Source organism: Bacillus rossius, chromosome 3 (assembly GCF_032445375.1).
Source record: "Bacillus rossius redtenbacheri isolate Brsri chromosome 3, Brsri_v3, whole genome shotgun sequence".
Lineage (NCBI taxonomy): Eukaryota > Metazoa > Arthropoda > Insecta > Phasmatodea > Bacillidae > Bacillus > Bacillus rossius.
Window position 1 is genome coordinate 48,421,165 of NC_086332.1, and position 16,131 is coordinate 48,437,295.

Genomic DNA, 16,131 nt, shown 5'->3' on the forward strand with positions numbered 1-16,131 from the left:
CTTGTCAAGGAAGACAACATGCCTCCTCTTGGATGGCGACTAGCAGTTGTCCAGGAGACATATCCTGGAACTGATGGTGTAGTCAGGGTGGTGAATGTAAAAACTTCCAGTGGCATCTTGAAGCGACCTGTTCAGAAACTTGTGATTTTACCTACAGACTAGTTTTTGTGAGTTTGTTCTCAACAAATTGTGTGTGTACTTAGCATTTTAAATTTGAAACCAATGGTTTCAAGGGGGTGGAGAATGTTTGATGTTGTGTATCAATAATGGTGATGGACAGACTGTACTGGCAGAAGAGGGTCAGGCAGGGGAGGATTGAAACCGGTTTTGAAGGGTAGCGGACAGAGGGGTGCCGTGAAGCGGGAGCGGGAGAGCTCGCGAGGGGACAGTGTGTCTGTAGGCTCTGCGTGTGACTGCACACAAAGATGCCCAGTAAATATTGCAGTGAACAATGTTGTTATCATTTCACAGCCCTGCATTACAGTAAGCTTGCAACAAATACCATCTCTTTAATATTTTGCAATCTTGCCAAATATGGGAAACTAATTCACAAAAATGCAGTATTTTAGACAATCCATACCAAACTGGCAAACCATTCAGGTTAACATTGTTTATGATGGCATCAACGATTGCTTTAAAAGGAGCTTCCATAGTTACTTTTATCACAGGCTTGCATCCTTTGACATGAAGCACTTCGTGCCAGTGAGCATCATTACAATGCATTCAACCAACAAACCCCACACAAAAATTTCACTAAGGCTAAAATGCAGGCAATGTGTTGCACAGCAAATATTACTGCTTCAAGATTTAGTGGGAACCTAAATGTTCTGCAATATATTGTTATCCATATATGCATTGCTTGTTTTTGTTATTTTATTAACACACAAAAAAAAAGTGAATTACATATGCTTCAGTCCAATTTGTGTTTGTTGCTTTAAAAAAAAAAAAAAAACTCTCAATTATATTCTGTGTGTACAAAATGGCATATTTTTGTCTTTTCATAAAACATAAAGCTTGCGCACCAAATGTCAGCTAAATTTAAGCAAAATGTATTTATAAGTCTATTTTCAGTGCCAGGCCTTCTAAGAAGAAAGTTTAGATGTAGGTAGGCATCTTCTGAATAAAACAATGCGATAGATGGGCAACTAAGACACTGTAATTGTGGCCAAAAGAGTAACAAGGAATCGTGCCTACCTTGTAGGCAAGTACCCAGCACAAAGTCAAATTTCAGTCTTTTTTTTTACAAGAAAATAAGTTTAACCATACCTACAATAATTATGTTAGTAACATGTCTTCAGATCCAATTTTACCACACACAGGAACATTAAACATTTCAAATTACAGAAAGAAAAAAAAAAAACTTTGTCACCAGGTTAAGCATAAGTTTCACTGATGTGTGCACAACATATTGTCTGCATTTCCATGGCTTTTTACAATAGAGTTGAAAAATATTTTCAGTATAAGCCCACAAGCAATTCATCTCTATTAAAAGGGGTATAAGAAAGGGGATAGTGTAGAACAAACGGACAAGCCTTCCTGTCATGTGGCATGAGTAGTGATACACAAGTCTTGACTGCAGTTTATAATTTTTTATTGTTTTACATACAGAGATAAACAATCAAGAGTAGAAAAAAAAAGTCTCTATATGCCATTAGCTGCCCTAAAATAATTGAATGTTGACTGTACTTGTGTTTTTATTTTCAGCTTTCTTACAAAATAACTTGGATGCCATACGAAATACCATATGTATATTTGATTACCTCTAGTAAATGTATTGTCTGAAATAAGCAGCACTGTTTGATACTGTCTGGACAAAAAAAAAAAAAAAAACTTTTTATTGGCGTGTTTTACTAATTTTCACTATAATTATAACTACACTACTTAAACTAGCAATATAGCACTTGGTCATTGTTTTTTTTACACTTCCTTACAACCATTTGAGTCAATGATATGAGCTGTTTTGGGAGATATTTTGCTGTTAAATGTACTACCCAATGTTATGTAATTTTGGAAATTCTATTCACATTGTTAAAAATTTTAATAAATAATATTTCAAATGTACAAAACAATCTTGGATCATCACTATTAATTTAGAGCAAAACATATTGATAAATAAAGTGGACAGTAATGAAATTTATATATAAAAAAAAATACTACTTTACACAGACACAAATGGGGGTGTGTGTTGCATATATTGAACATTATTACAAAATGTAATTGCTGCAATTAAGTTGTCTTAAATCAAAATGGGTTCAGTATTTTTGCATAAAATATAACGTTCGTACAAAAGAATTAATAATAATTGGCTACTACATAAATAACCAAACTAATACAAGAAGGCTACCCAAAACCATTAGTCATAAGCCTAAAATGTAATGACAGCAAGTCTTACAAGAACTTGACAATCACAGCTCAGATGATAACTGATGATATTATCTGACCCTTGAATTGTTTTAAGGCTTGACCTCACCTACCACATTTGGGTTTTTGGTGTTTTGTTAATTCCAGAGCCATTTGAAGAAATATTTGAAAACTAGGCTATGCACATTTCACCCATAAGTGAAAAAACAGAATTGTTATGACAGTAATTTGTTTCTATTTCATAACTATATTTACTTACAGTTTCGGACAAGTTGTGGCAGGAGACTGCCTCATAAAAATTTGATGATAATCCTTGCCTAATGAAATACTCTTTATTTTTTTCTACTTTCTTCATAAGAAACAATAGCTTCACAATGGACTAAATTTCAGTACTGATATTTTAATAAATTTGTTACATGAAAACATTGTAACTCACAACTATTAAATACTTACTACACAATATTTGGCAAGGTGGCAAATTTAAATCAACAGAGTTTACTGTACCAGTGAATATAAAACAATCAGTTTGATACTTGTAAGAACCTAGTTTTCAACTAACAGCAAGCAATATAATGGTAATTAATTTATAAATTTACATCCCAGACTATTGAATATCCCTAATAAGTAATTAACTGTCTGATTTGGAATGTTAAGCAATTACAGTCAGCCAGCCAGCCAGCCAGCCAGCTAATTACATAATTTTGTAGAGTCTGATAATCAACAATTGCTCCAATTACGGCTGCCTCAAATAGTACAAGAATGAGCATCATGGGCATTCCAGTTTAACTCCTTATACAATACAACAGGAAAAGGATTGATTTCAATACATGCATAATCTCTTAATTTCACTACATTAAGCATTGAAATATTAATTTTTGAAACAATTTTATTTCCCACATTACTTACATTCCTGCAATATACTCTTACACAAAAAAATCCAGCAATTATCATTCAAAATTCATGAACATAAAATATTTTTAGCACACTAATAGCATGCTGTTCCTCCACACGTTAGCAGGCACATTTAGTGAACTTTGCCCTTACTCGGCGGCACATTATGAACTGTCTGTCAAGTATACAGCACATACTGATTCAAATTTAATTAAGTATGTTTCTGGATAACTAATTAAATTTTGTCTAGTCACATGGAAAATAAATTTTCAATACAGACTTACTGCACCACAATCTGTTGCTTTTGGATCTTTTTTTGTTCATACTCCATTGCTTACAATTAGTGAAAAACAGTGAGTTATCAACGGATGCATGTAAATTGAACCCTCGCAAGAAAAGTGGGATAGCTGAACATTCTCAGAATGGGTGGGAAAACTTTTTCTCATCCTGTTAAACTCTCTCTGTACGGCCTTCAATTGTATGTTTCTGTTGTCACTACCAAGGGTGAATGAACATATATTTCATGATTCATCAATTAACTATTACCTAAATGGAGAAGGGCATGCAGTGTTCTTTACTCATAAGACATAAATATTGAATCAAGATGACTAAAACGAGAAAACGACTTGGCTTTGCAGTCGAGAGCATAGAGAAAAGTGTAGGCTTCAGTTAGAGGGCATGCAATTATCAGTACAACTGATCAAACTAAATAAACAGAATTCCAAATTCACCGAAAGGCAGCTAAGAAGATTGCAGGAGAAAATGAGAAGCTTATCTTGAAGCTGTACCACGAAGTAATTAGACCTCTGTTTAATTAAGAATTTGACGTCGACCGGGGCTACGCCCCCTAGAGCCTGCCTGATATGTTCCCACCCTCCTACCCCTCTTCCTTCCGTCCCGTTCATTCGAATCTCCCGTGGCCGAAGTATACCTGTGTGCGTGTGTGTACGCCCAGCAAGAGGCAGAGTCGAGCCAGTGCCTCGTTCCCTCCTAACTTCTATTTTATTACCATTATTTTATTTCTTTAATTATCCCTAGTGTTGTGTATGTAAGTTTCAGGGCATAATACTTTATTTCATTTGTTTTCCTTTCGGCAGAAATGCTAACGGGCCGCTACAGACTCAGACTTACCAAAGGCCATTCATTTACTATAACTTTAATTATTTATTGTTTAACTTGATTATTCCGTGGTTGTGGTTCATGGACCGCCAGGGTAAAATGTAAAAGGGTGTTTGGTGATTTAATTGGTTTCATTAAGTATGCCACGGCGCGATACGGTTCGGAATAACGGTACTATCCGTCTTGGCGCGCAGCGCCATTGTCCTGCCACCCCGGCAGCCATCACCACCCGAGGTAGGGCATGCTCTGCACTCCTAGGACTTCAACTTTGCTATACTGATCCAGTAATACTGTTCTGTGTAATTCTTCTTAATCGTTTTCGCTATCCTCAGAGCCTACCTCGAAGTCGGCTGTTTCATTAATTACCTTGTAATCCGTAAGACAAGAGTCTAGCGGCAGCACCGCTACTTCCTGCAACTGGCTACAATTGCAGCACCGCCCACGCTCGTTCCGGGGCCGGCGGCGTGATCCCGCAACGGGAAGCCTTCTTTTCACTGACGAGAGAGCAAAACGTCCGATCGTGCATCTTCGGTTTTTTTTTGTTCATTGTAAATAAATATGGAGGTGGTGTTAAAAGGAAAGACCATAAATAAGGCAACGGTATTTATTTGTAATTGTTTTTAGAGAAAAATACCTAATTGAAGAAACTTACTTCGTGGATTTGTATATTTTTCATACCGTATAAAATCTAGGAAGTCTCTGTCTTCCACAAATATTCTCGGGATGCCTCATATTCCCTTGCAATTTTACGCAACTTGTAATTTTCAGGTAAGGACATGATAACTAATGGTCAAATAGGTTAGGTTAGCTACATTATAAATACTTTAAAACATTGTGGACGGTTGATTTGGTTAGGATAGCTACATTAAAGATACTGTGAAATCATGTAAACGGTTTCCTAGCGCTGGATAGCTACATATTAAAAAGTTATTTGCTAAGCAACCATAAAATGATTTTACAGTATTTTTAATGTAGCTATACTTACCTAATATAACCAACCATCCACTAAACAGTCTGTGTGGCTTATACTGGAGAGAAAAAAACACGCGCGTAGGCGCTCCCGATCGGCCAACTTCGGAAAGGCTCGGCAATTGCAGCCAGTTGCAGGAAGTAGCGGTGCTGCCGCTAGACTCTTGTATCCGTAAGGAGTTCAGACATCACCACGAACGTAACGTCCGACTACGTGGTGGCCGGACAGCCTGTAAACCAATTGTGCCGCAAGGATTTTAAACAGTTTCAATCTATTTTTAAGTTCTTTATTTAACGCGCTCAAGCGGGAATAGTACCGTGTAGTCAACAATAAATCACAGCGCTATTGAATTTGTCTCTTTTTGTTTGACCACGTGTGCACTCCAGGTTGGTTTGTGGGACACCATAAGAGCCCATGACGTTACTACACAGCGTGCCCATCGCTGAGAGTGGGCCCAGGTCAATTATTCTGTAGGCAGTGTACGGGGGTCGAGTCATGTCCCCACACGGGCGACGTCACACCCAGAGTTAAGAGTCTCATCCGGGTCTGTGCCCCCTAGACACGGTGGCACCCTTCTTATTTAACGTCTCTCTAATGCCCCGACAACCCCCGGCGACATCAGATTCAACCTGGTGACAGAAATTCCTGCAAACTCCAGCTTCAAACGTAGCATGAACCATGTAATGTGGCAAGCACAATATCAACGTGTTCTGTAATCTATGAAAACCACTGTTTGATAAGAAGATGAAAGAAAATGCAGATGAAGAAGTTGAACCGACAATACTTGTTTTTTCTAGCTCTGAAGCAGAGAAATGGTGCACACAGAAAGCATTACTACTTTGTGTAGCAAGCACTTCACTCAGGTCTACACACTTCACCCTTAACTTAATTATGACAAGTTAAAGTGAGTGAGCAAACTTTATGAAAGTATCTTTGCTTGTTTCAAACTTACCATCTTGCACCATAAGAGATGCATTTTCCACTTCAACCAGTGTTTATGTTACAAGGTTCAAGACTGGGATTGGTGCAGGACTGCAAGAATGAAGAAGAGGTAAGGCTTCACGTATGCATGTGAAACTCTACAATGAAACCCCGCGAGGATGTTGAAGATGGGCGGCTCCAAAATCACACTACAGCACCAGGAGGAGAGAAACTAACAGAGTTATTTGACCACTTTGTGCACCAATGGCTAGAAAATCCAAATATTCTCATCAATGTCTTTAGCAATTCATACCATTGCCCAAACACAATTCTGTTGAAGGGTGGAACAATAAGCTTAAGAACAAAGTTTGTCTTAATCCAAATTTCTGCACCTTCTAAAGGCACTAAAGCCGGAAGCAGAATACACCTGTTACAAATATGATTGAGCTACTCTTGGTTCGGAAGAATCACTGGGAATACTACTAACGAACTTAGATTTTACAGATACAGTATTGCAATTTTCAAACACAAGAAACAGAATACTGTTATATCACTGGACTATCTCAAATTATTTTAAATTTTAATTATTCAAACCGAGAGATTGTAACAACTATGTGAGGGCGCAGTTAACCCTGTTATTCTTGTGAGTGCACGATTTCCTTGGTACCGTTAACAACTTAGTTAAGACAAGTCAAAGTGTGCGAGCAAACTTTATGACAGTCATATCTGTATATGTTATGTATAGCTCGTATATGTATGTATAGCTCATCTATATCAACCATACAATATATTTGATTTAATTTTTTTTTTTAATTGTTCATGTATAGTAATACACATATTCTAGTAAACATTTTTACTAAGTTCACAATTTTTGCCAATGTAAACATGTTCAACACAAAAATTTTTTTTTTCCATGTGATTAAAAGTGAAAGGATATGTAACAGTTTGAGTCAAAGCCTCATCCTGTTAATAATCAAGTGGTTTGCAGGACACTATAACCAAGTGGGTCCCAGGGTCTTCTTAAACTTAAAGCCTTCTCGAATAGCCATGCAAAGTAAAACAGTACGAGGCACCAGATATGCACAAAACTGGACGATTGACAGTAAATCCCAAATGAAATGGCAACTGAAACAGAATCAGTGGCGGTGAGCAAGAACTGCAATCATGCTGAAACACCGGCCTCACGTTTAATACACTGGTTATCAAATGCTATCTAGCTGTTGTAACACATATTATACTGTTTCATTGTATAACAACTTAGGTTTTTGTTAGTATTGATAGCAGCATTTCACACAAACCCCCACTCTATTAATTGTGACACCCTCTCCTCCCATAGGTGTTTCACAGCACAAGTCTCATTTCCCTTACTGGCCGCCACTGAACAGAATTATTACATTTTCATCATTACTTGATAGCACAAAACTAAATTTGTGCACCTTTCCTAAGATCCAGTCATTTTAGGTCCAGTGCCAGGAAACAAAAAAATATTGAAACTGGACACAGAAGCAACACCATGTCATAAGTAAATAACCAGTTTCTGGAACATGCTCAACTGCACCAAGTAGAGAGATGCCTTGCTTTGGAATAACCTGATGCATAAACATTAACTAAATGTTTAGTATTGCAAGAGAGAGCAAAATAGTTTAAATAATGATTAAGCAAGATGGCTTGTGTATCTCACACTATCTACCTGTTAAAATAACTTCAGTAAATGTAATATCATATATCACTAAAATCTTTGAAAAGGCTTATTTTCAATATTTGTAACATTATTATGGCACTCCTTATGATGACTAGAATATTTTTCGTGCTAACTCCCACTTTTAATACTAATGATTTGAACAAATTAATCAAAAAATAACTAAATATAAATATAAAAACACATGAGTACTAGCAAGTAACAGTACTGCAAAGATGCAGTATATTTTTTTCATTGGCAAGAAAAATACTAGAACTATCTGACCTATGAAAATAAAAATAATGCTACGTCCAAAATTTAAAGCACCATAAAGTACAGAATAAATACCTATACAGTCTATTGCAAACTTACAACAGACTTTAATAAATGCATATAAAAATGTACACAATGTGTCACAAAATAATAAAGGTTCAATCAATTATGACAAGGTATTATTACAAAACATAAATACCCAAGTATTAACACACACAGAAAAATAATTTTGACACATTTGCAGATTGAACCTAAAATGACATCACGATAAAGGAGAGACTAACCCAAGCAGACATTGAACCAATGATAAATAAAAAAATGGTTAAGAGGACTGTCTGCAGTAAAGGCATTGCAAAGAATTGTACAACTAAAATGTAGAACCAAATGAAATAAATTTTCTCTTAATGTATATAATTAATGCAATATGATTACATAATTTCAGTTTATAGTAAATCTTTCACTCAGTTTTTAGCTGTTTCCTTATATCTTCCAGGTTTTATCAGGGAAAGTTTCAGAACTGCTGGTCCCTTTGTGCGCATGCTTTTGTGATGAACCATCCACTTTTGGTGTTGGGACAAGTGAGCAGTCAGAAACTGCATGGTAGCTTCACTATAGGCTGGGAAGTCAGTGAATTGGGAGCCTCAAGAACTCAGCGACGCCTCCACTCTCCAAGTGGACTGCTTCGCGGACGTAGACGACATGTAGCATGTGACATAAGGTGTGAATGCCAAAAAAAAATGTCTTGGGTGGACAGTGAGGACAGTTTAAGTGACTGCAAATGGTGTAAAGGCTATTAGCTAGGAAATATTACACAGAAAGCAAAATGTCCCAATCTAATAGCCTTACTTCAAATGATGACACATGCAAGATTGTAAAAACTTTTTGGATTTGTGAGCCCACAAATGAACAGAGAGAATACAAGAAAAAATGCCGAAATGATCAGCACATACAAATACCAGTCAATAACTGAGACTTACATTGTGCCAGCAGTGAGGGAGCTGACAGTAGTAGTGTTGTTGGCAGCCCTCGGAGAGAGATGAAAGGCAACTGACCATGCAGCGGTCTACACTCTCTATTGAAAGGTCGGCGTGTATGCGCTGGCTGCTGGAGTTCCCCTGGCTTTGAGAGAAGACTGGGTATGTGTCACCTGAGCGAGGTATGGAAATGTTCGTTGAGAGGTGACAATACCAGTCAACTCCTAGGGATTTGAAGGAAGAGATAACCCTGGTGCCAGGGGCATAAAGTACGGGGTGAGAAGGGAAGGGGGATGGAGGGGCAGTATGTTTTTAGATAATTTGGTGATATAATTTTATTTCACAATTCTATCTGAATAGACATTTTAAATATTGCATGAACTTTTCAAATTATAAAAATTATTATTTTTTAAATACAATTTTTTTATTAAAAAACAATTGTCCATGCAAACTTCAACTTCAAGGTCACTGGTGCTACATACGTACCTAGGTGGAAAACTTGCTACGATGATAACTGAACAATTTGAAATCTCTTTTCTTCATAAGTTTACATTTTTTTCCCTTTGCATATTGTCAGTAAACCTTGAATAGTTCTCAATATCTTTTATTAACGGAAGTTGAGGAAGGGGTTATACCTATTTGTAGCAGTGTGTTGGTCAATGTCCAGATATAAGAGACAGTTTACCTGCAACCATGGAAATCACACTTCTGAGAAGTTTCCTCCACCACTCATGTGTTTCGTCATCGTAAATATTTTCAGCTACTCACTTTTTGAGGGGCTTCAAATATTTCATTTTTGTGCCTCATTTATCTCTTCTTATGTTATTGTTAAAATCCAGAACAAAAAGGTATGCCAGACCATACCATTATAACTGTAATGGTTTCAGTTTGGTTTATATTTCACTGTGAAATGATTCTTTTATCCCTGTTTGACAACGGTTTTCTGTGTGCTTCACATCTCCTCCAAAAATTGTTTTTCATTTATAAGTGAAGACATCAGTGACATTGACGGTTTGTTGCAACCATTTTTTTTTGTCTCAGATTTGGCACTAGCTCACAGTACTTGCAGTTGTTTACATAATGATACATAGTTCACTTGTGCGTTTCAGTAATGAGCAGTACGTAAAAAAAAACTTTTTGCATAGGATATCTTCATTGTTTTTGTAACAAGCTTTGGCTGACCAATATAAGTGATATTTATACTTGACCTCCAATGAAGATTAAATCTGACAATGCCTGCAAACGTAAAAAAATTAATAGACAAAGCATTCTCCACGGCACAAAGAGAATAACTGGCGGCCCTGTCTGCCAAAATGTCCACACTATCAATTGTTGCGCAACATTGTCTAAGAATTTTCTCATGTCTCCCATTTCAAATGGGAGTCAAAAGTTCTGCAATTTAGTTTCAAAAGCATGTCTGCAGACGTGAATTTGTTCCTGACTTGACAATATACAATCACTCGATTTTCTAAAGACATCGTCTTAAAATGGAAATTGCTCGACTTTGTATGAAAGTGTGTCATGCACTAGACACAGGCGAGAATGCAAGTTCTGTGCCACCTTCACACAAAGTTTTGATTTCCATTGCTATTTTCCCTACCTTGTGCAACTTTACAAGCCCACTTACTTTCCTAACTTACTGCTAGGCATTGTTGCCATATACCACAATCTGAATTTTCATGTGCCAAAACGCTAAGTTCTCCCAGTAGTGTATTTTACATATTTTAAAAGGACAGTTTTATCGATGATGTGCAAAAAATACTTATATCCTGCTGGATAAAGTTTTGAAGTGTAGCAGAACGCTGGGTGTAATACTTGGTGAGTAATCAGTTTGTTGATGACAAATTTGAAAAACTTTTCACAAGTCTTTCCGAGCATTCACTCCCTCTAGCCTCACGGTTCCGCTGCCCGTGTCTGGTGGTTAAGGAGTGAGGAAGCCCTGAAGAACTGGGAGCCTTGCAGCTTCTTCCGACTCTCGACTGAGTTCCTACATGACTGACCAGCAAGAGATTGCATTTGTACTCAAAAGAAACTTCAAGGCTACAGTCGACCTAGCGCCATCTAGATGCAAAGTCATGCTTATAGACAGGCGGCACGACATTTAAAGCGCTGTAATTGCAAGCAGGTGATTGCCTATTGCTCTAGCTGACCTTTCATAACAGAACGGCAAAGGAGGGAAGTACGTTTTGGTTACAATATTGTAAATGTCCTAGGCCTAGTAGATTAATACCAATATGCTTATTTTTTTGAAGAGAAACTTCTTAACAGCCAGTAGGGTATGTCGAGGAGATAAGATCATCAGAGAGTAACAAAAGTGTAATGCTCAGAGGGCAATGAAAAGTGCAATAATCAGGATTATGGCACTCAATGGTGGAGTCAGGGACTCACTGGCATGTTTGTATTAAAGCACACTAGCACACTTGCATTCTTATACCTATATCTGTGAAGTTTTATTTTCTATGTGCATACAGCCATGATCATGTGTTTTATTTTTATAACTGTGCAGTCATTGTTAATTTTGTATTTATTTGAACTCTTAACTTTCCAACATCTGAATTATGACTAAAATGCTATAAGACATTTATAAATTGAATTACATTGTGGAACTAACAAAAATTTGCAAAGTTGTGATGCATCTGACATGATCATTACAGAAGAAACAAGTTTCGATGTCCTAAACAGTCAGATGAAATACACACTATAATTACCACAAAGTCAATGTTAAGATTATGAGGTTCAAAAAATTTAGCAAATATTGGCACAATTTTGTAAAACCCTTTAGTAACTTTCTCAAATAATAGAAAAGTAACATTTTTCATTTATTAATTATTTTGCCTGAGGAATCAATGAACTATCCATTAAAAGTTTATACACATCAGCAGCACTTAAGTTGTAACGAATCTGCATTACAGAATTTGCACTTTGGCAATATTGTAAAATGCAGTTTTTTTTTAAAAACAATTAGCACAGTTCTAGTCAAAGTTGTGGTTATTTATTCAATCAATGCTAAGGATTAGTTTACAACTGCATTACTCTGTGTGTGTGTTAATACTGTATGTAACACGATTTAGTTTTAAAAACTGTAAATGCAAATATGATATGCACTACCACTAGGCTTCGCCAATTTTTTACGAATACCCGACACATTATACAATTAAAATTTTGACAATTATGCAATCTGAAAGCAATCAAAGACTATTCTTGACAAAACTGCAAATGAAAAAACCCTTAAACAACCATTTGTAGTTACATAATTCTCTGCAGGGAGTCACACAAAGCCTTTAGTTGTTAGTAATGACCATGTCTCAGTAGTATGGACTCTGTCGTAAACTCAAACTACTGTCATAATCGTTAACATGCGAAAATTCATTGTACTCTATTTTTTTTTTTTATCAAAAAAAAGTATCTATGTGGTATATATTTGCATAAATTCATTACATGGAAACAGTATATGACCTATCTCTAAAAAAAAAAAAAAAACAGTAATTGAACATGGTTCCAAGTATCACTGATAAAATAAAAATAATTATGACACAATAAGTATTTATAACTTTTCTATCCTGATCATCTTGGCTTAATGTGAGACTTTGTTATAATGTTTTATCTTGATTTTACAAATGTAATAAAAACTCACGCCCATTCATTGAAATTTGTAATACTAAAAAGTATACATATGTACTGTATTTTTCTACATGTAATTATAATTTTATGCATTTTGAGCTAGCAAAATTATTTACAAATCTAATTGCACTCACACCACAAAGAAATCATTCTTTTTTTATTTTTTTTAAAGACAACCCCTTTTTCCTTAAAAAGACATCGCTAGAATGCTTTCTAGTATTCATTTTAGTTTTCTTTTCCCTCTATACAATACTATTAATGCACACCTAAATGTCCGTAGATAACAAATACATCTTTTAAAATAACTTCAATTACAATATCGTAGAGACATCTTAAGTATCAACAATATTTATCACTCTATTTAAAATATGCCAAATTTATTCTTCTAAGCTGGGAATTTTCGACATACAAATGTCTAAACACAGCTTATGAATACATCACCCTCAAATTTCACCTCAGCACTGAAAGAAAAGGCAGCGCTTAATGTTCGTGAAATATTAGTTGTGTACACAAATATGTCTTGAACCAAGTGTTTGCCAAAAAAATTAGAAACACAGATTCTTACGGATGATTTCAAATGCTTTAAATTGCGTAATTTAGTGCTAACTAGTAACTCAAAAAAAGAAATTTACATGTTACTCTCACAAATAACTGGGAATCGTACACTTTGTGACAGGTTTTTGACAGATTGTATTAGTTATTATAAATTATTGTGTAAGTTTATTTTTTATTATTTTTAATACACAAATGAAAGTAATAAAAATTGTTATTACATAATTCTGCAGTGGTTTTAATCCTATGGAATAATGTACTCTGTAAGTTCATGTAATGTGCAGTGGTAAATCACTATGACCTCTAAACAATGAGAAAAATTGTCTGTACAATTAAATTTAATTATGATTCCAACATCAAAAAATGTTATTTTTTCTAGTGGGTACTGTAATATGAACTGAATTTTCATTACAACAACCCCCAATATTAATATTCAGCTCTATTAAAATAATTTATTAACACTTTTATTCCAAAAACATTCTAATCCTGATTTTTTTTTTTTTTAGATTCCAATGCAATTGATCTAAACCCAAAAATTCCAGAATCAACATTAAAATAAACAAAATTAACATAAAACTCGCAATGGTACAATCAAGTAGAACCCATAAACTGTAAACACAAAAAATTCCCAGCTTTTTGAACATAAATTTTATGCACCGCAGATTTTTCAGAAATTCCAAAAAGTCTGAAGATTTCTGTTTTATTATCACAATGTTATCTCACAGTAAACACTAAACCATTTTTTTTTCCCAAGAAACAGGTGGTACAATTATTTTTAACATCTTGTAATAAAGTACCTAAAATCTCATTTACCTCACAACTGAACTAAAATAATAAGGAAAAATAAATAATAAAAAAATAACATGATTTACACCTTTAGTGCCCATAAATATGTAAATACTTAGAAGAGAACATAGCACACCCGATACGAGAGGTGAACTGGCAAGACAAGATGACTTCCTGGTAACCAGCAGGCATTCCGCCCGATATGACTAGACGAGTACTGACTCACGAACAACTGCTACAGGTCGATTGAAGGACCCTCCCGAGACTCAAACTCCTCTCCTTGGGACATGAGCTGCACGTTGTCGTCCGAGTGGCGGCCATGAATCCTCCGCACCTCCGGATTGAGCAACAGGAACGGGTTTGAGCTGCGATCTGCAACACACGCCGCCAGTTATCAACACAGCGTCGCCGACTCACGACTCAACAAACCTGTGGGCTGGTACATGTACTTGAATATTTACATTCTGACGTTCCATTTCTGGCTTGGTTAGGCAACATTTTATTGAACTTTTGCTTGATGAGAAACAGAAGTAATTAAAAACACTAGTGCCCAAGTGGATTAGCCTAAAAATTTAAAAACAAAGTTAGAGAAACCAAATAGTTGTATATTTTATAACATCAACTTTTAGTATTCTCTCATACTTAAGTTAAATTTAATTTCTCCTTCTACAGTATATTGGACATGGTCTTATAATGTTATAATCAAATGGAAAGGAACAGACTGTGATTTACGTCTTGCTGCCAATGGGATTTCTAGAGATGATGATGATGAGAGAAATGCATTGGTGAGTAAAACAGGAACACCCCAAAGAAGAAAAACACTTCACCGGCAAAAATCAGTGTCCTCTGTTTTCCACTTGTAAGAAATCCAAGTTTGCCTCGCCAGGAAACTAACCCAGATCGCTTTGGTGGGAGACCCTTGATCTGACCCTGAACCAATGTGACCCCTATTACCTATATATACCTGCCAACTTTTACGGATTGTCCGTAAAATTTACGGATAGAGGCGTTGTTTTACGGTTTTACGGAGCCTCAAATTTTTTTACGGATTTCAAAACGTTTTTAATAAATTTAGAAATTCGCTGAACAGGTAATTTTGAGTTTGTAACGACGAGGTCTTTATGAGAGAGACAACAAGCATGGACGTGGATGCCAAACAAAGAAGCATCTTTGTCTTGACATCGTCGTTCTCATTGGCTCTTTCCGACGAATAAAAAATTAAGTTAGTTACTTGTCCGTTTGGAACAGAAACGCCACTCATCTCTAGTTTCCAAACATGGTGGAACGTAGCATGTGGTAAATAATTGCGTAGAAGTATTCCGAAAAGTTTTAATTGTTCTGTTCTTTTATATTTCCTATATACCTTACAACAATACGAAAATGGACGAGTAATTAAATATACCTATTTTACTAGTTTCTCGTAAACATTGGAATTGTATTTACAGAAAAATAAACAATTGGTATAAAGTGGAAGTTTGAGTCTTCTAATTGATATATTCTGCTGTGGAGTAGTAGCAATTTTGAAGTAGAAAATTAAAAACACTTTTTTTTAAATTGTTGAAAATATTTTATTTCATTAATATTCTGTGATAGATTATCGTATACATTTTTATGTTAATAAGTAACCTGTGTTTCTTTAAAAACTTTTGTTCTTAATTTTTGTGCGCCTTTTTATGAGTGTTTTTAACGTGTTTTAAACATGAGAAAACTGAAGAAGAAATATGTACTTCCAAACATACAAGGATTCTTACAGTGAGGAATTTCCATGTATACAAAGATCACAGTAGGGCGAAAAATTTGTGTTCTGTTTAGTGTGCAGGTGTGATTTTAATATAGCGCACGGTGGTAAACATGACGTAAGCACGCACGTTAACTGTTCCAAACACGTTGTGAATGTGAAGAGTCAGGAAGAGAACAAGAAAATTAGCAGTTTTTTCCACACTACAACACCAATGCTGAATGCCGTTTTGTTTCCTTTTTAGTGG

The 16,131-nt window shown here is 35.7% G+C and overlaps 1 protein-coding gene across 2 annotated transcripts in view; it reads right to left on the minus strand.

The window, feature by feature from the left end:
- Positions 1-285: 285 nt before the first annotated feature.
- Positions 286-16,131, minus strand: part of LOC134530631 (uncharacterized) — a 34,466-nt gene continuing 18,620 nt past the window's right edge. For both annotated transcript variants that reach the window (XM_063365637.1, XM_063365638.1), the window contains one exon: positions 286-14,518. In XM_063365637.1, the coding sequence (XP_063221707.1) occupies positions 14,382-14,518 (137 nt within the window). In that variant the 3' untranslated portion in view covers positions 286-14,381. The remainder of the gene's footprint in view (positions 14,519-16,131) is intronic.